This window comes from Amblyomma mixtum, chromosome 3 (assembly GCF_055824585.1).
Source record: "Amblyomma mixtum isolate Tamu chromosome 3, ASM5582458v1, whole genome shotgun sequence".
Classification (NCBI taxonomy): domain Eukaryota; kingdom Metazoa; phylum Arthropoda; class Arachnida; order Ixodida; family Ixodidae; genus Amblyomma; species Amblyomma mixtum.
The window spans coordinates 361139460-361162592 of record NC_143014.1 but is presented as its reverse complement, the minus strand read 5'-3'; the positions used below and the strand labels follow the sequence as shown (position 1 = coordinate 361162592).

The 23133-nt window shown below is 46.7% G+C and overlaps 1 protein-coding gene across 1 annotated transcript; it reads left to right on the top strand.

Moving 5' to 3' along the window:
- The first annotated feature begins 14168 nt into the window (after nucleotides 1-14168).
- On the top strand, nucleotides 14169-22883 carry LOC149356540 (protein dawdle-like). Its single transcript, XM_089576370.1, has 2 exons — nucleotides 14169-14178; nucleotides 21914-22883. Exons 1-2 carry the CDS (start codon nucleotides 14169-14171, stop codon nucleotides 22756-22758), a joined length of 855 nt encoding a protein of 284 aa, XP_089432496.1. The 3' UTR covers nucleotides 22759-22883.
- The last annotated feature ends 250 nt before the right edge of the window (nucleotides 22884-23133 follow it).

Here is a 23133-nt window from a genome sequence, read left to right as displayed (position 1 = left end):
TGTTTCTTCATCAACCGGATTTTTAGACGTACTGGCACGTGAGCATGGCTCTCCCGTCTGTAAGTTATGGTTCGTTGCTCTCCATATAAAGGCTGTTTATGGGTGACGTTCTGCATGCACAAACGGGAAGATGCAAACCTAAGTTATATACTATATCCAGTCATTATACGATGGTCTCGCTGACCCATAGACTATACATGCATAATCTAAGGTAGAGCGCACTGCAGAACGATACATTTGTAAAAGACATGTCCTATTGGAACCCCAGTGTTTTCCGGAGAGTACAGAGTCGATCCCACTTCTTGTCTAGAGTGCTCAGACTGTATGCCATCATCATCATCAGCCTGATTACGCCCAGTGCAGGGCAAAGGCCTCTTCCATGCCTCTCCAACTAACCCTGTTCTTCGACAGTTGCGGCCACTGTATCCCCGTAAACTTCTTAGTCTCATCCGCCCACCTAACTTTCTGCCACCCCCTGCTACGCTTGCCTTCTCTTGGAATCCACTCCGTTACCCTTAAGGACTAGCGGTTATCTTGCCTTCGCTAAGGAGGCATACTACAACTATATTGAACTGCGTGCTCTAGTGTCAATTGCGTAAATGCGCGTCGAGCAGTTGAGAACCAAGTTTTGCGAACACTATTCGTTATCTCAATACATGCCATAAATTGGGGCACTGTTAAGCTTCTTTTCACGGCACTCTCTCCTTTTTTTGTACCTAGACCTTAATTTCTCAGGGAGGAAATTAGGCATAAAGGCTTAAAAATTTGCAAAAGATTAGGTAATACTCAGCGTGTAAGATAAAAAGTTTTTGTTTTTCTTATTATTCCCAGTCCTACCTTTTTTACAGCCTAAAGGCATCATAGAAAAAGGCAGTTTTACTAGAGGAAGAAACAGCAGACCTGGATTGCATCTGAAATCCTCTTCAGGCACTTAGAACAGCTTGTAACAACTATATGCGTTTAAGTAGCTATTGTCGCAATGCTTATTGTGATAATGACCCTGATTGCTTGAATCGCACTCAGTTATCACAATGTTTTAGATTACAATATTTTTCTGATCCCCCAAAACAAACAATGCACAGCAGGTGTAAAAAATACGAATAGGAGCGTTATAAACTCATCGTATGCTTAACGTCATGGAATAAATTATGGGTTCTTGGCCGTATTTTATCTCTTATGTGTACTCATGTTTCGTGGAGCTTAAAACACGCTGGACCTTTCTGCTGGAGAAAATTGATATTCAAATGCTGCAGTCTGCAATAAACGCAATGCATCACGCCCATAAGGCCTATATAAAGTTGTTGTTGTTGTTTTTTTTTGCCGAGGGTCAGTCAACGGCATTTGTATCAATTTATAGAAGCAAGTACCACTTGTAGAACGTTCACAAACTTTAAACACGAATGTGCCCATGTGGAAGTAAGAAGGGGGTAAGCTGTTTTCTAGCGCGCTGCCTTTTTTTATAAAAGGCAGCGCGCTAGATTACAGCTTAATTTCTTTTTAGTCTCTTCTGTCTACAATGTAATTTCTTCCTCCCACTAGCTGGCGCAGTCTTGATAAAATTCGCTATTATTCATTTGCCTGAGAGGAAGCCGAAAAGTATGGGAATTTATGCATTCCCTCCCCTCCGAGAAATTTCCTTCTGCTGTGTGACAACGGTGCCATAGACAAGGATAGGGACAGACGGGCAGTCTGCGGCCACGAGAGTGCTAAGCTAGCGTGCACGTGGATAGTCAGGGCATTTGCACGTGTTCCGTGACGTGCGATTACGCCATCTTCGCGAGATACTGTGTCGCCTGGCGATAGCAAGCTACCCACAAGCAGAAGGCGTCCGCGCGGTGGAGTTTGATGGCGATTGAAACGTGGGAAAAGCAAATTCCAACCTGAGCAGGAAGGTTCATTCCGACGACAGTGCTTCGACAACGTGTCGGCTTACGTACTATTTATTTATTTATTTAAAATAAACATCAAAGGCCCCATGTACGGGGTATTACATGAGGGGTAAATTAGTTGCATGAAGAAAACAAACAGAAAAAAAGACATACATCACTTATTACATGAACAAAATAATTTTTCGATTGATGGCTTGAAATATTGTGGCTTGTAGTGGTGCACGGCGTCAACGGGAAGATCATTCCAGTCCTTTGCAGTCTGGACGAAGAATGAAAAAAGATGCGCAGAAGTATGGGCAGATTTTTCTGATGCGTTAAATCGTCTACTTACCTGCTAATATTGATTTTATGTAAGTTTTGTATCCGTGTGCTGCTGATATTGTATAAGTTTATTCTTTTGGTTTTATTGTTTTGGTTTCCGTGTGCTGCTAATATTGAATAACTTTATTCTTTTGGTTATGTAACATTGTATGTTCACTCCTGCTTGGGCAAAGCAGTGGCCTGCAGTATTACGAAATAAATAAATAAAATGACGGGTAAACACTTCTGGTGTGGCTGCCACGTTGCGAGGTCCGATGAGAAGGCTGGATGACGGAGTTGGATGGCTGTGAATGATAAAATTTGTGGAAGAGGCAAAGTCGAGAGATTCTACGTCGAGTAACATGAGCTGGCAGGTTAGCTTGAAACTTTAGATTAGAGACAATAGTGAAATAGCTGTAGATAGAATAGATAAAGCCAGCAGCTCAATTCTGCACTGATTCGAGAGTGTTAATAAGAAATTATTGATGTGGGTCCCAAATAGCGCACGCGTACTCTAATTTTGGTCGGATAAGGGTTAGATAGGCCCTAAGTTTTACAGACGGGGAGGCGAGTCTTAGGTGACAGAGGAATAAAACCAAGACATCGGTTAGCATCGTTAGTGACTGCTGATATGTGATCGGACCAGGATAGATAGTAGGTTATGTTAATACCTAAGTGCTTGTAAGAAGGGACACAGCTGATTGCCGAATCAAAAATCCGAAAGAAACTCAAGAGTACCAGAGAAGGAACTTTAATGACCGGAAATGTGGTGAGGTCGGAAGGTATCAAAACTCGTGGCCTTAGTCTGCTTCTACACACTTGGGAAAAAGGGAAGGGGAGGAAATAAATAGGTAGAGGAGGTTGGTGGTGACGTCATAACAAAAGGAGTTGCATGGAGTATCCCAGACACTGAATCCCAAAAGGGGAGATTAATACAGAAGAAAGCTGGAAACACACGCACAAAAAATATGGCAATACTGGCGAAGCCCGATGTCATGTTGGTATGCAACCACGGTGCGCCGTCACTCTGCCGCGATTCGCGGAGCTGAAACGAAGTACGAAGCCCGAGCTGGAGCTGGAGCTCTAAATGTGAGAAAAGCAAAAAAAAAAGACAACCCGCTGAGAACAAGACGAGCCGCCGAAGCACTTGGCACCTTCAGGTAGCTTTCAACACCAGGGGCGTAGCCAGGGCGGGTGCTTATGGGGCTTCAGCCCAGCCCCCCCCCCCCCCCCCCCCCGATATTTTTCGCACTGTCACCGACTGCAGCATGGCCCACGCACATATCGCGACTTCTGCTATCACAGTTTTTTCCTTGCTTGGATCGTCTGTCTTTCCGCGTGTAAAGTTTACTATCTGTGATTGCGCAAGGTGTTTATTTGCCTTCTTTGACGCAATATATAGATTAACTTTTGCTTAGACACGTAGATTTAATGGACACATATATACGTGTATTTAAATATCTTGTTGCGAGGTTTTCTGTATACATACAGTGAATGTCTTCAGCGACGCTTTTGTGTCCTTTATCAAGTTGTATCTTCGCATTTCTTATACTACGTTTCATGTTCGCACTTCTAATGTATATTTTGCAGAACTCCCCGTTTGTTCATGCGCTCGCTGATGCGACTAAAATTTCGATGAAATTACTCGCAATACAAGACTCGTGGCAGCTGCTGCTGCGCAGGACACAGGAACGAAGGACAACGTCATTGAGAAGTTTTTCCTGGCCATTGCATACGTGCAAAAATGTAACGGTTCTTGAACGACAAAGATTCATTAAAATATCTGTCCTCTATAGTTGCTAATGTCATGGCCTTTACGTTTTTCATACCAGCGGCGTGCTCTACTTTGCTAGTTTCAGACGGATATAGTTCTAGATTTCGTGTGATATTTTCTGTACTTACTAAATACGCAAGAACATGGAAGCATCGGTATCAGTTATGTCTGCCACGATTTTTAAGACATAGGAATGTATTCTTTTATTTAAAAAAATACATATTTCACTTGTCTAGACATGTGTAGCGTTATCTAATACACAATGACATTGTCAATATGGCAATGCAGTTATCATTATTGCGTTTCATCCCTCCACAAATTCTATGAGGAGGCCGCGCTGCAACATGAGCGCCCCCCCCCCCCCCCCCGAGCATTATTTCTGGCTACGCCACTGTTCAACACGTATTTCTTCAGCCAATATTCATATGGCGTTGCTGTACAGCGAATTCATTTCATGTGGACGACAAGCACGGCGTCTCGGGGGTAAGGGGACGCTAGGATTACCACCTGACGCATGACCTCGCCACGATGATGTGACACCTCGGTTCGTTTGCTTGATGCACTGCTCGTTTTAGAGTTATTGTTTACTGGTTTGTCACTTCGCGCGGCACAGCTTTAATGCGCACCCCGGACCTTCTTTTTTATTTTGTTCCGCGCCTGGCGTCGAGCGAGAGGAGTCGTCCCTCTCTGCCCGATAAAAAAGCAATGACCGCGATTAACAAAACGAAGCAAACAGCCGGCTGCTCGGACGACGGAGTTCCGCCGAAAACGCTCCTCAGGTCGCCACTTGTCGCTTGCAACACCGGCAGAGCAGCAACAGCAGCAGCGTCGTCGAGCTTCTGCGAACGACTCGCTATCGCGGTTGTTTGCGCTGCCCCGTGGCACTGCGTGTTACCGAGCACGTATACTTATATAATCGCCGCCGCGGTGGCTAAGCGGTTATGGTGCTCGGCTGCTAACCCGAAAGACGCGGGTTCGATCCCGGCCGCGGCGGCTAGAATTTCTTTGGAGGAGAAATTCTAGAGGCCCGTGTACTGTGCGTTGTCAGTGCACGTTAAAGAACCCCAGGTGGTCGAAATTTCCGGAGCCCTCCACTACGGCGTCTCTCATAGCCTTAGTTGCTTTGGGACGTTAAACCCCATAAACCAAACCTATACTTATATAATCCTGGGGGCGGCCAAGCCCTTACACCCCCCCCCCTACCCTCCCCCTCAAGGAACCTCTCGTCTTGCGGGTTCGGGAGCATTCTGGTAGGGTACAGACTGCGGCATTTCCCTCTTTACGCTTCATCATCATCACCATCATCATCATTTATTTTCCCTTAAAGGCCCTAATGGGGCATTACACAAGGGGGGAGGGTTACAAATGGTAATAACGGGTCACAAAGGTAGAACACAAATATATGTGGCAAGCACAAATAAACACAGTAAACACATTGAAATTAACAAGGCAGTAAATAAGCGAATAAAAAGGATTTCTACAGGAATTGAGTAGAAAAATGAGCGACCAATAAGCGTTTAAATTTTACTGGGTTGATTTCATTGACAATACCGTCTGGAAGTACATTCCACTCGGATATAACAGTTGGCAGAAATGAATTATTGAAAGCGTTAGTGGTACCGCGAATGCGCTGAGCACTACTGCAATTAAACACACGTCGGGAGGATCTCCAGGGAGGGGGGGGGGGGCAGTATAAGGCTTTTATACGTAAATGCGGGAAATTATAATAAAGTTTGTGAAATAGGCAAAGTCTTGCTATCTTACGTCGTGATGACAGGGCAGTTAGACCAATGGAAGATTTGATACTAGTAACGCTCAGCCGAGAATCATATTTGGATGTTATGAAACGAGCAGCTCGGTTTTGGATTCCTTCTAACGCCTGAACTCAATACAGTATTGCTTCTTTTTTCTCCCTGAGTGCGTTTATTGGGCTCGAAAGTCCACATAGGCAGCGAGTTATTGGAAATGGTGAGGGAATATATTTGCGAGCAAGGTTGTAGATCCGGAGAGAGAAATAGCTAGATTAGAAATGCGGAGGAACGCTCTGAAGAGTTGCAGCGATGGCGTAGACGTAGGGCCTCCGCCTCGCGTGCAAGAGGACCGGGATTCAAATCTCGGTGCCGCGGAATTTTCCACCGGGTTAAAGAAAAAAACTAACTCCGCATGTCGATGGAATTGCATAACCAGGCCTGGGGTGCGGCCTGAACTCGGTGACCAGAACCGACAACGCACTCCCCCATCGGAGCAGGACTTTGCCACCTTGGTGTAGTACTTGGCCACAACCTTCTGTGAACATCGATGAAACTTCGGTTGGGCCTAGTTGGTACATGCTGTTGTGACGAAGAGACACAGAGACTTGTGTGCGTCTCTTCGTTGTGGTTCGTCCCGTCTTCGCGCAACCGTCACCTTCACAGCTTCTGTGAACAAACCAATTAACCCTCGGCGGGAATACGGTGACCGCAACTGGCGAAGTACTGGGTTAATTGGAGAGACATGGGAGAGGCCTTTGCCCTGCAGTGAACGTAGTCAGGATGATGATGATGATGCTTAGTCCCCAGAGGCTGCGGAGCAACTGACCAACTAAAGTAGCTGTTTGAACTTGTTGGTCAGTTGTCATGGTTAAAGAATGCTGCGCGAAAAGACAGGGACAAACGAAGAAGTGTACAGGACTGGGGCTCTTTCTTTTTTCAGGACAGCGCCAGTCCTGTCCACTTCTTCGTTTGTCCCTGTGTTTTCGCGCTGCATTCTTTAACCATGACAACTGACCAAAGCGGATGGGCTTGGTCAGGGCATGTAATGCGGAGGCAAGATAACCGCTGGTGCTTAACGGTAACGGAGTGGATTCCAAGAGAAGGCTATAGGCTCCGTGCGCTGCAGTTTGGGGAGAGTGCGTGGCGCCATCTGGTTAACAGAGGGGGCGAAAGGTGGCGGCAAACAACCCCGCCGCGCGCTCGATCCAGGTGGCCGTGGAGCAAAAGGTGGATGCAACTCGTTCAGTTTGCAGACAGCGATATTGAGTGGTAGCGATAGCGTGAAAGGACAGGGGAGCTTTGCACATTATTTACAAAATGCCGTTGGGCATTCATTTAATCAGTGCTTTGAGGAAATAGCTGAAATAAAAGTCATCTAACCTTGGTACGTTCGGCAAGGTTCCCATTCCCTCCCAGAGTCATCTTGCAGTCTACTGGAAACATTCCTGAGTTAACATAAAAGGAGGAACTTGCCTTTTCTCGTTTCTTAGAATAATACGAGAGTGTCTTCGGGGAACGAGACCTTTCGGTTGGGAAAAAAAGACTTGTAAAGAAGCTGACAAGGATTACAACAAGTGGTCAGTTTAAACCGCTGTACAGCACATTTTCAGCGGCCAAATACATTCAGCAGGCCACGAAGCTTACCGTAAGAAGTTGCAGCACTACAGAACATCCTTGGGGACGAAAGGACGTGGCTATATACTGCAAGTCGGCAGTTATTGTTTTTAAGCGGTGTGCTGTCGAACTGCTCACGCGCACTTTTCGTTCTTTGTGCCACCTTCATCAACGATTCATAACTTCTGCTCAGGAACGTAAATAAAAGCAATCCAAACAAAAACAAACCGTTGAACTGCTGCCAGGCCTTTTGTAATGAAGGCAATTTCGATTATCTTAACAAGATCTTTTTCGACGACCTTTTTGTAGAAGAACATCTCTTTTGTCCAATGTATGCTCCATTTCCTGCCTTCTCATTGTCAGCGGGGAAATGTCTGTAATTTCGAACATTACGCAAATCCGCATAAAAGCAGCTCTCCCACCGAGGTGCCATTCTCACAACGATGTCACTGCGCGGCTGCTATGCGGACGGGTTGACTGAAACACATTGGGCATCCAGTTAACGCGGGGAGTGCCGTGCGGGGGCGCTGGCGATGCGATCGCTGGTGGCTCCACCATACCAGCGCACGCAGCCTATACCGTAGCAGGGGGCGGCAGAAAGTTAGGTGGGCGGATGAGATTAAGAAATTTGCGGGGGATACGGTGGCCGCAACTGACAATGGATAGGGTTAATCGGAGAGACATGGGAGAGGCCTTTGCCATGCAGTGGGCGCAGTCAGGCTGATGATTTATTTATTTATTTATTTATTTATTTATTTCAAAATACTGCAGGCCAGCGTTGGCCCAAGCAGGAGGGGCATAAGATAACACAAATTACAACACCACGTGAAAACATTTCATGTGACACACAGCAAAAATGGAACTTAAAAGATGAACATAGCAACGGCAAAGAGAAATACATGCTTAAAATTGAATACGGAAGAGTCACTTCCTTTTTACTGAAGCAAAAATGTTTTTAGTGCCTGTTCTACGTCAGGAGAGTTAAAAATCGATTCAGGGAGTGCGTTCCAATCTGCTATTGTTTGAGGGAAGAATGATGCACTGAGGGATGATGCACTTCCCATATTACACTCCACCCAAGAGGAAAGTATGTAACAGTTGTGCCTGGCCTGTATTCGCCTATTGGTTTTTTTCACGAATTCGACGCCACTTTGCGGCGGCCTTGCGAAGGAGAATCGACGCACGCCGAACTACGATTTGCTTCGTGCCTTCTTTTGTCCCGTCGTCTTCGCGCAGTTCTATTTCGCTCTAACCATGAACCGACTAGCCCTACATCATGTCTTACTTGCATAAGCTGTTGGCCGGCACGTTAAACATTGTTGTCAACGTTTTGTTGTAAAATATATCTTGCGAGAGCTGTAACATGCGGAACGATGCGGTTGACGTCAGGCACCTAGCCTGGAAAACATTATTTCATTGGGCTGGAACTGTCTATATAAACACGAGGCTCTATTTGTTAACAAACATCGCTGAACACTCATGGCTAAGGCGTTATTCCAATGGCGAATAGAATTGTTCGTCAGTCTGTGTGTATTTGCAGCTTTATTGCTATTGTAGCTGTGGCATGGTGCTTCGTTATCCACGGAGCGTGAGGGGTGATATGGCGATTTCATTTCAATTCACCTTCTGTTATTATTATTTTTTCTTTCAATTCGGTTTTGCCCTATGCCCTCGCTAGATCTCACTAGTAACAGACAGTCACACGAAATGGTAACAACCGAACAGTATCGGATGAATGAAATTGCATTATGGTAATGTTAGAATTAATTCGTGCCTTTATTTCACTGAGTGCTCACCAACAAACTGAGAGCGCAAGGCGCAAAAAATAAGCGCAATTAATTAATTAATTTACCACAACGCCATGTCTGGCATTACAGGGAGGGGGGTGGGGAGAGTAAAAAGTACAAGAAGGGAATGCAGCAAAACTCCATGGCTAACATACAATCCAAGAAAGAATGGTATCACAAAATTGCAACAAAAGCCTGATATTAAATCCACTCCGGTCGAAAGCCGTAGTGTCAGTAATTTTGCCTGTCATAGCGAAATACTGAATGGCCTCGCCTCCCTGGGATTATGTCATGACCATAGTAACGACGTGCTTGCTAATGTCACTGTTTCATGCCGTCGTTAGCACATGGCATATTGGGTCCATCCCATCAGTCGAGCAGCCGCCGCGGTGGATCAGTGGTTATGGTGCTCGGCCGCTGACTCGAAAGACGTCGGTTCGATCCCAGCCGCGGCGATTGAATTTCATTGAAGGCGAAATTCTAGAGTACCATGTGCTGTGCGATGTCAGCGCACGTTAAAGAACCCCAGGTGGTCGAAATTTCCGGAGCCCTTCACTACGGCGTCTCTCATAGCCTGAGTCGCTTTGGTACGTTAAACCCCATAAACCAAACCAAATCATTAGTCGAGCTCAAGCAGCCGACACAGTGGTCTGGTGCCATTCGCTATGCTGGTGGCGCTGTGCGGTGAGGCATATTTTCTGGAGTCCGTTTTGTTCTAATTCACGCATCGTTTAAATTGGAATTGTAGATGCTCCTTATGAATGGGTTAATAACAGAACACATTCTGCTCGCTAAATGCAGGAGCATAAGTAGCGACACAAAAACCTTGATAAATACATGGCATTACCTTGCCCGAACCTTTTGTAAAGACTACATGCCTTGAGCCAATCGAGCTCATCGCCTTCAACTTTGTCCGCAGGATTTGTGTTAATGCAAATCGGCGGGACAGGAGAAACTTTATTTGGTCAGGAGGATACAGTATTCGTCGAGAATAGCTCCTTGGTCCAGAACCGGCGATTCAGTTCAGAGGAAGCATATATGGTTTGGTTTGGTTTCATCATCATCAGCCTGACTACACCCACTGCAGGGCAAAGGCCTCTCCCATGTCTCCCCAATTAACCCTGTCCTTTGCAAGCTGCAACCACCGTATCCGCGCAAACTTCTTAATTTCATCCGCCCACCAAACTTTCTGCCGCCCCCTGCTACGCTTGCCATTTCTCTTGGAATCCACTCCGTTACCCTTAAGGACCAGCGGTTATCTTGCCTTCGCATTACATGCCCTGCCCGATCCCGTTTCTTCCTCTGATTTCGACTAGGATGTCATTAAACCGCGTTTGTTCCCTCACCCACTCCGCCCTCTTCCGATCTCTTAACGTTACACCTATCATTTTCCTTTCCATAGCTCGCTGCGTTGTCCTTGACTTTAGGTTTGGTTTTAGGTTTAACGTCCCAAAGCGACTCAGGCTAAGAGGGACGCCGCAGTGATGGGCTTCGGAAATTTCGACCACCTTGTACCCTTTAACGTGCACTGACATCGCACAGTACACGGGCCTCTTCGCTTCCAAAGAAATTCGGCTGCCGCGGCCGGGATGGAACCCGCGTCTTTCGGGTCAGCAGCCGAGCGCCGTAACCACTGAGCCACAGCGGCGGGGCGGAAGCATATGTGTGCAGTGCTGTGAACATTTCTGTCGCACGTCGTTAAGTCGTGGCTTAGTATGCTCTTCCTGTTTTCGCGCCGAAACGAGCGGTGGATCCGAGCCAGCCCACCGTGCCTACGGAGTTCCTCTTTGTACTTCTTCTCCTAGGGGCGTAATAAGACCGCGGTCGTAATAACCAAAACAAGCAAAGTAGGCCCCAACGTCCAGGTTCCGGCTTTGCTTCACCAAGAAAGAAGGCATTCTGCTCGGCCAGCCACGCTTGCATGCTGCTGCTGCTGCTACTACTACTACTGCTAGTACGCTATATGAGATAAGACGGAGATAAGAAAGATGGGGGGTTCAACGTGGCCCACTCATCCGTCGTGAGCCTGGAGAGGCCCGTGTAGAAAGGGCAAACCGAGGATTGCCCGCACCTCGCAGACGTGTCTCGCCCGTCACGTAAACGGGATTGCTCCCCCCTCCCAAGGAGCAAAGAAAAAGGCGATAGAGGTCAGGCGGGCGGTAAACAGCGTGACGGTGCTGTTTCCGTCTGCACGAGCCGTTTGATTAGTTCTAAATGGGGACTCTGTCTAGGGCTCTGCACTTATTGGATGGGAAGCATGTCGTGAATGGTGCAGACGTATAGGACTGCTAATTATTTGGCGACATATTTAGGAAGCTCTTTGAGAACTGCACAGTTTGATTCAGAGCCGATTTAGTGCTGCCGATTTAGTGCCCCCATTGAAGGCATGTTGCCATTATTCGTGGCAATATGCCAGGAATAATGGAGACCCTGTAAATATTTTTCATAGTAGCACATTCCTCTTCACGCCTCCAGTCGTTAATGACTATGGCTGCCACTTCGTAACATTCTGAGCGGCATAGTCATTTTCGCGGTGGTGTCCTGGGTGTCTCTAGTAGCAATGCCTTATTTTGAGGGGCTGAAATCTATGCGTAGTTGACACAGCCAACTTCGACGGCACAGTGAACACTCAGAAGAGCCAGAAAGAAAAGAATTGTCGCAACACGTTTAGGCAGCACCATGGGCACCTATACACCCTTACAAAAAAATTTTAGATAGTCTATACAGTGTCTATAGACTTCTGTCTATAAGGTCTGTAGACTGTCTATAACAAGTCTATGGACAATACAAATGCCATAGACAGTCTATAGACAATCTATAGGTTTATGGCCATACACTTTTAGTAGACATTTGTATATAGACAGTCTGTAGACTATAAATAGACAAAAAGCAATATCTATATGAAGTCAATAGAGTCAATAAGAACTCTATAGACTGTCTATAGACCATTTTTATAAGGGCTGCAGGCCCTACAAGGACTGCGCAGAGCCTTTGGAAGGGCTCCGCCGTTGGAAAATTCCCTGCAAGTTCTGGTGCTCGCCGCTCTGGCAACACTGGGCAGCGTCAGGCTCATACCTTCCATGCCCGGCGGCGCGGGGTGAGCGAACGCAGTGCTCTGAAAACTTTTGCGTGTACTTAGTTCTAGTGCTTCAATACAAACGGGCCTAAGCCTCATTAGGCGCTTGAAACAACATCAAAATGACGTCGCCAAAGGCCACACGAAAGAAAATGCCTTGGCTGAACACTATAAAGCTGCATCACATACCATCGATTGGCAGAACGCCTCAGTCATCACGACGGAGAAGTACGAGTATTTATCTTCCCGCCTACTTTTAGAATCACATCACATCCAAACGATACCATATGTTTTAAACCGAACGCGGCGAAATCTTCCTGAGATTTACGCATGCTCATTATGCCACCTGCACCGCACACAAGTCACCACCTTCGTCCATCCGCTGCATTGTGAACAAGGGACCCGTACGGGCCCCGAAACGTCAATTGTTTTTCCTCTTTTCTTTTTTGGCGAGTGTTCCTCTTTTCTGCTGTTAAGCCTCTAGAGAGGGCTGCGTTTTCGCAACCACTGTGCGTCAGTGCGCGCACGCAGAGTTTAAGCAAATCAAAAGTAATCAGCGGAAGGCAAATTGAGCGCGATGCGAGCGAAAGCAATTTGCCGCCGCGGTTAGCTGAAAATTTCCGCCATCGTGATTTGGCCATCGGGCGCTCGCGGTTCCACGAATAGGGTCACGCGCGATAGGGGTGGAATCCGCAAGCATGACGTCAACCCCATCTGGCCTTGGCCGGCTGCTCGAGACAAGTGGTCGCCATCAAATGATTCTCCCTTTACAGGGCGGGGGGGATTGGAGAGCCCCGACAATGACGTCTGGTGGTTGAAAGATACTAGCAGGACGCGTAAGATGCTGTCTTGCTCAACGCGCTGGTACGCGGGCAGAGAGGCGAGAAATTATAAGCACTAATACCCGTGCCACACGCGCACAATAAATGGCAGTAAATGCTGAAGGCCTTAAGTTTGTTAATATCATTATCTTCGGAGTTGGTGCCACACGTCCACATTTAATGCCATTATCGAAAGTGAGGATGGCGATAACGCTTGCAAGGCAGTCAAAAGTTTCAGCTGAATGTAAACAGTGCTAATGAGCGCAATATACCGGTGCCACGTATCATTGTAGCGTCCGTTCGTTAGCGCAAGGCCGCAGAAAAGGGGTGTTATCATTTTTGTTCGTGACGCGAGAAGCGACCGTACTTATCTCGATTGTTCACAGCCATTAACAGCTGCATCTACGTGTTTCTAGATTACTCTAGATGATATCGACCTATTATCTCGAAGTTTCCTTGCCGGCTTTAAATTGAACGATGCCGCGAGCAGCGGGCATTCGTAGTTCGATGACCGACGAGCACGTTTGTTGCTTACGCCGCCGCCGAGTCATTCAGTTATTTTGCGGGCGCAAGTCAGCCCAAATAAAGAGCTTCGTTTCCAAGACTGGCTGGTGTCTTCCTGATCACTGGACTGCCGTCACTAAAACGTGACACCGGGAATGTTGTTCAAATGTAAAGTAAAAATGATTTTACATAAAATACGGCTGTTCTTGATTTACAAGTCGAAAAAGTAAGCATAACTCGCGTGTCAGCACTCAAGTCGAGAGTACCTCTCAAAAAAGGCTGGTTAAAATGGCACTCTTCGCTGTGAAAATGCGGTACAGATGCCACATCTGACTGAAAGCTAAAAATTAACCATTTCCTACTTGTTAGGAAGTTCTTACTAACAAAGAAGAATGCTTTTCTGTGTGTGGAATAGGAACGAGAGTACTCATTGCACGGGCGAATGAGTTGTGGTGAACTCAGTAGGTCGCGAATGGCAGTAAGGCTAATGCCATTAAATTTTGCGTATGGCACCGCATGATCGAATGCCATTAAAACTTAAGGTAGGGAGCACTTAATGACATTGAATCTGTCCATGTGGCACGGGTATAAAACTAAATGCCTCGTGTGTCTCAGGGCCAACGACTTCGCACAGTTTCCGTACATGGAGACAATGGCTGGAGGTACAGCCTTTGTCAGATATTATCAGTTCTGGTTCGCTTTGGTCCACGTAACGCAGCTCGTTTTGCATCGTCAGTGTTCGAAGTCTAAGATCGCGATCAATCATTTAAAGTTTACTTCCAAGGTAGCTGGAAAGCCAAACTGTACACGGCTTCGAAGATATTTGGGACAAAAGCTACACAACATATAATTCAAGGATTTTATGCCATTAACTGACTGTGAATTGACTGTGTGAGAGAAGTGACTGTGAGCGGCACGGTAGTGCCCTTAGAAAAAGTTTTAGACAGTCAATAGAGTGTCTATAGACTTCTCTCTATAAATTCTATAGACTGCCTATACATTAATCCTAGAGAACAGTCTATAGGCAATAAAAATGCCATATGCAGTCTGTAGACAATGGCCAAAGATTTATGGCCATACACTTTTAGTACACTTTTGTCTATAGACAGTTTTTAGAGTATTAATAGACAAAAAAGCAATGTTTATAGGAAGTCAATGCAGTCAATAAGAAGTCTATAGACTGTATATAGACCATTTTTATAAGAGTGGATGCCTCCGGATTAATTCCGACCGTCGGAGCGCTACTGCATAATGAAATTTTCCCGGACATAATATAATTGGGGACCTTTATTAGGTGCGGCTTTGACATTGGAAGCGGTGACTGACGCGGCTTGCTAACTGCCAACCGTGACGCCACAGACTCCGTCACCAATGAGAAAAGGCAGAAAACAATTAATTGAGGAATTGACACCTACAAACCATCGCTTTTCTTGCTTTTAACGCTCCAAGAGGTCACCACAGGAGGGCTTTTGCATTTTTGCTGCATTCCAGTGGCGTGTCGCCATGGGCGTCGATCCAGCGACTTCCGGCTCTACAGACAAATGCCGCAGGGAATAAGTAATCCTAGCCAGAAGATGGTGGCTGAGAGAGGGTTTCTTATCTTTCTAACGCCGCTATATTGTAAATGTGCTAAGAACAGAACAACAAAACTGTTTCGTCGATTCGAATCAATATTTCAAGCGTTTCGTGAAGCTAATACTTACACTTCATACCCACGATTGTTTGCTTCGGCGTAGTGATAGGTCCCGAAGATTACACGACTCAAAATTTTCGAAGCCAGTAATAGATTCATTTATTTAAGGTGTCACAGAATTGTTATTGAACGTGACGCGTCGACAACACATAGCCGCTATATGGGGCGACGAAGAATATAAATCGACGCGTGCATTCGAATTCAGTGTCGCAGTGAACTTGACGCTTTACTTGGCCTGAACAACAAATTGGTTAAAATTGTAGTAGCTGCATGCCTTTTCCGTTTTTTTAAGGCGAAAGCCTTTTAATGCCTCATCGTCGTCAACAGAAGGTTGCCAGCAGAAGGTTGTCAACACAGGTGTCACGCTTTTCTAGTCAGACCACAAAAAGAAATCATTGTGCACGATGGAATTCGAACCACCACCCTTCCGTTACTCAGCCGAGTGTGCTAATGGCTACGCAACTTCCTGCCAACGCATATGCAGTTCTGGTTGTATAGGACGCTGGAGAGTGTTTGCAGAAAGGCGCCGAATCAGACGGATGCCTCCAAATTAAACGCCCTCCAGTGTCTCCAGCATTTAAGATTCACAAACAACTGTGTACTTAATTAACATCTTAACCACACATAAGTGACAAAAGAAGCAACACCGCGCTTAGGGCTTTCGTCTCACCGCACTTTAGGTCAACAAAGTTTCCCCCTGAATTTTTGCTTGTTTGTTTGTTTGTAAGCTTATTTTTGCGCGCTCGCGATTACCTGCTACGCACGGGTTGCATCCTTCCGTCGCCTCGCAAGGCAATATGCGCATGGAGGATCTGTGCCAACATTTGTGAAAAATTTGAATGCAGGGGAGCCAGAACTTTCAGCGTTCTCGACTCTTCGGACAAGTCGTTTTTCACCAGGAATTTATTTCCATTTTATCTTCACCTGCAATCAACGCATCCGCGTCGAGCGCAGTGTGTGCTTTAAGTATGACATTTTAGCAGCAAGTAAGCAGAGAAAATTGTCACGAGCAGAACGGTGTGAGCACTTTTTTAAGGCGGAAGCCTTTAATGCCTCATCGTTGTCGACAGAAGGTTGTCAGCAGAGGTGTCACGCTTTTCGGTTGGTCGAAACGGTTATGACGTCAGGTTGCGCGGATTCGAAGTAATGAGGTCATGGATGGATGGACGGACGGACGGACGGGTGGGTGGGTGGGTGGATGGATGGGTGGGGGGTGGGTGGGTGGGTGGGTTTGGGTGGATGGATGGATGGATGGATGGATAGGAGCGCCCCCTTTGAAACGGGGTGGTGGCAATTGCCACCATGTTCAGCTTTTCTTTATTTATTATTTTTTGTTTACTGTGTTGGCAATTCTCATTAAGATTCTCCATCACCTTTGCCTACGGTTTCCTACAATTCTAACCTTATGCCACATCTCTGCTTTTCAGCCACTAATCCTCCAATCGCTTTTTGCTGACTTCCACTGCAGATTTATTTACATGACCATTGTTATCTTGAAACCCTAGGGCCTCGGAAAGAGTGACTGTGTCTGCATCAACATCCGGATGGATACCATCACATTTGATTATGAGGTCAGGCATAATCAAGGGGGCGTCAGGCATCCACGGATGCCTGAAGCCCCCTTTTGGAGCAAACGACAATAACAAATAGTTCTCGTCCGCTCCGACAGGGGGCGTAAGGCGGCTGTGGGTAACCCCATTGCAGACCTCATTGCTGCAAACAGAGCCATGGATACAACCGAACTCATCGAAGCAGAGAGAGAGTCGTGCTAAATAAGCAGACAAAGTCAGCAGTCAAAGTCAGCAGTCAAAGTGTGTAGTTGTCATGTGTCGTCAAAGTGTGTAGTCAAATAAAGCACTAGTACAGACCAAACAGTCTCGCAGTCAGTGCCACACAGTGCGCCAGGAAAGGCTTCCGCCTTGCAGCACTTTAGAGAGCCAAAGTGCCCCCTGAATTTTTCTTTGTACTTCATGGATTTGCACAAGACAGTTCTCCTCCATAGGCGGTGGGAGCGAGCGTCCAAAGAGTTGTTCAGCGCCCCGTCGGCTGGTTCGTTCGGCCGCCTACAACGCCCACCCCTTTCCTGCTGTCGCCGCCTCAATGAAGCGCCGCACCACTGCCGCACGTGCCGCACTGTATCTCCTCGTCGTTTCCGCCGCATCGTGGAAGTTGCGAAAGACCGTACGCCAACGGCGGCCGCGTCCGTTCCCTGGCCAGTGAAGATTGCGGGGACCGGTCTTCCGCGTGGCTCATATATGCCGCTCGTGGCGGAGCCTCATTTACGCCGGGAATGGATCATACGTATCGTGCATTGCATGGCTTAGGCCGGATGATCGACATCCTTTCTGGATAAGGCGGCTTGGGTATGCTTGAGATGACATAACAGTAGCGCTAAAAAACAGGGAGGACAGGGTAGAAGAAGACACAGCAAAACAATTGCAATGACTTAGGTCAAAACAAACACCTACCGTTCATCAGTCTTTCCTCGAACCATAGCCGAGTGGAACGCCTTACCCTATGAGGTCGCTGACATGCCCTCTGTTGAATATTTTGTTACGGCCGCGTCACCTTATCTATGATGCAGCAAGTATTTCTTTACAACTGTTCTTGCTTTGCCGTCCGCCTTTCTAAGTGTATTGCTTCTTTCTATTTTTTTTTTGGTTGTGCGCATTCTTTCGTGGCTGATTGTCAATAGCACGTTTTCTTTCTTTGCCGTTGTTAAACTCAACTTAGCAATTGTTCAAGAACAATGTGTCCACTCCTGCTTTGACTGCCAAGAGGCAGTTGGCAGTATTTGATAAGTAAAAAAAAATAAAATACAATAAACACAGGTGCTAGCCCTACTCTGTCGTGCTTGTTTTTTTAGCGCTACTACTATGTCCTCTCAGTCCAAACACCAACTAGCCCAGCTTTCTTCCTTAAACTGGGCACGCTTACTTTGAGAGCACGCAACTAACGATATTCGCACTGGTGCCGTGCAGACGCCACATGAACGCCATGGGTTGAGGCATTCGAAACAGAGCCAAACAAGGCACTCAGTGATGCCCTCTCACGAACTCTGGATTGCCCCGTTTGATTATTGAAGACTGTGTCTGCAAAAACGCTGACTTGACCGGGGAAGAGTAGATGGCCTTAAAACCAAGCCGTGAAGCCTGATCCATCTCCCACCTACCTCCTGTTTGGTTTCTGCTCCGCTCCACTCTTCTCGTTGTTTTCTTTAAGGAAGAGTACACATGCCCTGATTCCCCCATGTACTTTCCCCCTTCCACATAACTTTACGAAACTCGAGGAAGTGTAGCAGGTTTAAGCGTGTAGGTTTACCGGAGTAATCCAGCTAAACAAGGAGTTCCTTTACGCGATGAGAAAATCATGGTGTTGAAAAATAAGGCGACAAAATGTGGACAGAGACAGATATTCGCTTTGTTTCTCCGTACTGTGCCTGTACAAAGGATCTCATTAAACTTGCGAAAAAAAAAGCTCCTTCCATATGTTCAAAGCTTAGTTGAAAATACCAGGATCAACCATAAGTATCGAAAAGCGAATAAGTTCAAAATTTATTCGGCAGTCAATCATCAAATACAGAACAAATGGATACCCAGTAAAGAAAAGAAAGAAACAGCGGCAGAAGAGCGTCAAAAATAGGACAAAACGTTTTGTCGCTTTGTCAAGCTGACAAATGCAACTACACAAATTATTTAATTTTGAATGTTAGAATGTTTATTGTTTCACGGATTCTCTCTATGTAGGGGGCAGAGGTAAAGATGTCTTACAGAGCCTCTGCGCCCCCACAGTTCAAGGCAGTATGACGTATCATTCACACATATTTGCCAAACATATCTTTAACACACAGCAGACAGCAACGAAAAATTCAGTTACTTAGATCGCATGTCTTGAAAGCATTGCTTTTTCTTGAACATGGTAAATTAACAACAAAATTGGCTTACATCAGAAGTCAACAAAGAGAAGAAAAACCACAGAATTCATTGGTCCGAAAAATAAATAGCATATGCAGTAAATAGATCAGTACATCGACATATTTCAGAAAAAAAAAGAAGGTTTAGACTGATGGGCAGTGTTAATGCTGAAACAATGGCAAATATATTTTACGAACGCTGAGAGAAATAACATAACATAATATAACATATAACAAATAATAACATTGAAATAACTTATCATAATGCAACATAGTTGAGGTTACATGTGTCGTCAAGGATGAGCGCAAGTTAACAAAATGAGAATGCAATGTCACTGCCCACTAATAGCTTTTCACACTCTTTTTTGAAGTTGTGGAAGGGCTGTTTGTATTGTACTTTAAAGTAATCACTGTTTAATATATTAATTGAGTGTTTGCCTTCCATAATTATTTCTTGTGGCGGGCTTAAGACTTCCTACTTGAAACTTCCTACTATTACACTTCCTACTAGAAAAATTTCTGTTGGTACTGCAAGTTCTTGTGCAACCAACAATTCAGAAAATCTTTTCTGTCGACAAAAAATGAATTGCTGTGTTTTTCGGCTGGGCATCATTCAATGCCAGGTATATTTCGCTACTGCGCTTCGTACGCTAGCTCGCTCAGTGCCTCCAAATCTGCAGACCTTCTGAACACTGTCCCGCCAGTGCAGGCCAGGGAGAACCTCGTCGCTATCAAAAAGAGGGCAGTGTCACTAGGACATTCTCGCTTGCGGCCCGACCCGCCTGCCCTTCCTGTGGATCGGAGAGGCGATAACCCCGTTAAGCAGTGGTGTGCGTATGCGCCGCTCTCTTTCCCTCTTCCGACATCCTCCCTTTCCTTTGAAACCGATCTGTCCGCCGAAGGGGCCGTTTTGCCACTGCAGTCACTCTACTCCATTCCATACATAGCAGGCAACGCTGCCAAAGCTAGCGCGCCGGTTCGCGCAGGCTAAGTACGCGTGCAAAAAGTAGTTTGCCATACAACCAAAGCGAACACAAGCATATATAGTAGCGGCAAATCTTAAGTGCCGTGACTGGCACCTCCCGGGCTTCGTTTCACCTCCTGTCACATTTTCGTCCTGCGACTCGTCGAGATGTTGAGAAGCAAAGAGTACACGTGGCGGTATGATCCGCGGTTGGTAGGGAGAATCGCTTCTACTAAATCCGCGCCCAAAAAAGTAGCTTACACTCCGCGAAAATTATGGCTAGAGAGCCCGAACACTGAGCGCCTCACAGCTTCGACCGTGATTTTCAATGCTACCACATATTTTTATAGCTATTTCTATTAGTCAAAACAATGACCGGAATTTCGAGAAGAACGAATGATGCGTGGCGGAGTAGTTTCGCTTCAGCAACCTCCGCCTCGTTGCCGGCTATGTATGAAACGGAGTAGGGGCACGTCAAAGCGAACGCAACCTCGCTCCATTCGTTACGTGTCTCGTGCGAGGAGTACTCTGACCTGCTGACGGTGCCGGGACTGGGTTCCCGTGCGCTTAGCAACACCGCAATCTTGCCCTTCACGTCTCTCGAACCCCTGCTTTCAGCTTTTTGTGCGCCGAGGTCTCTTTCTGTGTGCTATTTTTTTTTTTGTCGTTCAGCTTCTCCTGTGGACGGGATGACAGAGGCCGTCTGTCTCTGTCACCGCAGAAAGAGGTCTCTTGGAATTCTCAGACACACCGATGTGTTCTTGTTGTTCCCCTTATTTTTATTCTGTCGCCATAACACGCAGTTCATTGACAGTATATGTGTCTGCAAATTTTTCTTGTCAAAAGCAAGAATTTTTAAGAATTTTTTACACAACAAGAGTGATGGTTATGAATTGTACAATGATGCTTTTTTCTTTTTCAAGTGTATTATGCTAATCTTGATATGATGAAGATATCTTATTGTTGTGCAAAATAAGACTTCAACGTAGAATGCGACCAACTAATTTTTCTTTTCAGCCAGGAAAATCTTGGTTCACTTGCTATGTGTGTATGTTGTCTTAATTATGCTGCAATATATGTAAATGTGCAACTGCTCAATGTCTTGTAAATGGGGGCTCGAATCACGTCAAGTGATATGTTTTCACTTTTGTTCGAGTCACTTTCCGACTCGACGGAATAAAGTTCAATTTCAATTTCGAAGTCCTCACCCAGATTAAACAGCAGCGAGAAAGGATATTCGCGGGCGGAAAAAAAGAAATAAAAGAAGCTGCAGGTCAGGTTAGCATAGTCTCGAAGCAGCCCGTAGTGAGGTGTGATGTGGCCGAGAGAAATGCGCGGAGGAACAAGGATCGTGACGTCTCGTGTAATATACACCACGGCCATTTACCCCGTAGAAGTGACGTCACGGTGAAGCCCGAGTAGCAGGTTTCACAGTTACGTAAAAGAAAGAATCCACAAATAGAGAAAAGCGAACACACTGGCATACCCAAGGGCGAATAAGTACGCCTCTGCTCAAAAGTATTAAGGCCAAAGGGATGGTTTTTGAGCTGCTTTGTACAGCCCTTATGGTCCCACTGAAGGATAAAAGAACCCCCCCCCCCCATTTGGAACTGCACGTTTACCATAAATGTTTAGCTATGCAGCTCAAAACAAAACCTACTACTACTACTACTACTACTACTACTACTACTACTACTACTACTACTACTACTACTACTACTACTACTACTACTACTACTAAATGACTGATTGCTGTGTTCGGCGCAGTTTCTCTTGCTTTAGCCCCCAAAACTGAGGTCCCTCTTGTGGCATTTTCCGTGTTCGCAGATTCGCACGAGTGCGCCTCCCGAGGCCCGCATCCGGGCAGCTGCTTCGTCTTCCACCTGAGCTCCGAGCTGACGAGCCGAAGCGTAGCCCAGGCCGAGCTGTGGGTCTTCAAGGACCTCGGCCCAGCGGCGGCGTCCTCCTCCGCAGTGAACCACACCTTCGTCGTGTCCGAACTGTCCGTGGTGGAGTCGCACCGGAGCAACCGCCACCACCCCCACCAACCGATGCTGCGCAAGCGAGTGGTCGCCTTCGAGAGCAGCTCCTCCAAGCCAGAGTGGCTGCGCTTCGACCTGACCACCTTGGTCGCCCAGTGGGCAGGTCGCCGGAACAGGCCCAGGGGACTCGATATCAGCTGCAAGACCTGCGGCAACCTGAGGAACGCAGCACCTTCGTCGTCTTCATCCGGGACGCCCATAGGGTCTACGGGAGACAAGCAGCCCTTCCTGGTGGTTCGCACGGACCCTAACGCCTCGGGCCCGTCCCGGTCCCGTAGGAGCGTCGACTGCAACGCGTCCATATCTCGGTGCTGCCGCGAGTCCTTCTACGTGCCCTTCAAAGAGATCGGCTGGGACAGTTGGATCATCCAGCCGGCAGGATACTCGGCCAATTTCTGCCGCGGGTCGTGCTTGCACGACATCAGCGTCAATAAGTACCACCACACTACGGTGGTTCAGGGGTTCCTGCACAGCGCGGCGGGCGCCGGTATCAACAGCACGCTCAAGCTGAGCCTGTGCTGTACGCCTTCGCGCCTCTCCTCCATATCGCTCATCTTCATCGACGAAGACCAAGTGCTCAAGCAGAAGAGCCTGCCCAACATGGTGGTCGAGGCGTGCGAGTGTGCGTGACAGCCCCTTCTCACAGAGTGTGGTTTAGGTTAAACAATTCTCCCTTTCCCAACAAGAGACATTGGACTCGTGACTCAGTCGGTGCTCTTCCATAACCTGTGCGTGGGAGGCAAGGGACACACATGCTCTGCGGAAGACCGCTTAAAAACAGTATTCCATGAATGTATGAAAGTGTGTATTCAAAATGTGTTCTCAAATGGCCGGATAGTTTTGCCGAGCTGCATTGTGTTGAGGTTCTTGATAGTGTAGCCTCTTGGAATGAACGCTACCATAGAACCTCGAGAAATCGTCACGTGAAAGTCAGCATGTGCTTTTGGAAGGTAACACACTTGTAGTCTCTGATGGCCACTTTCCGTGTCGATTGGAATTCTCCGG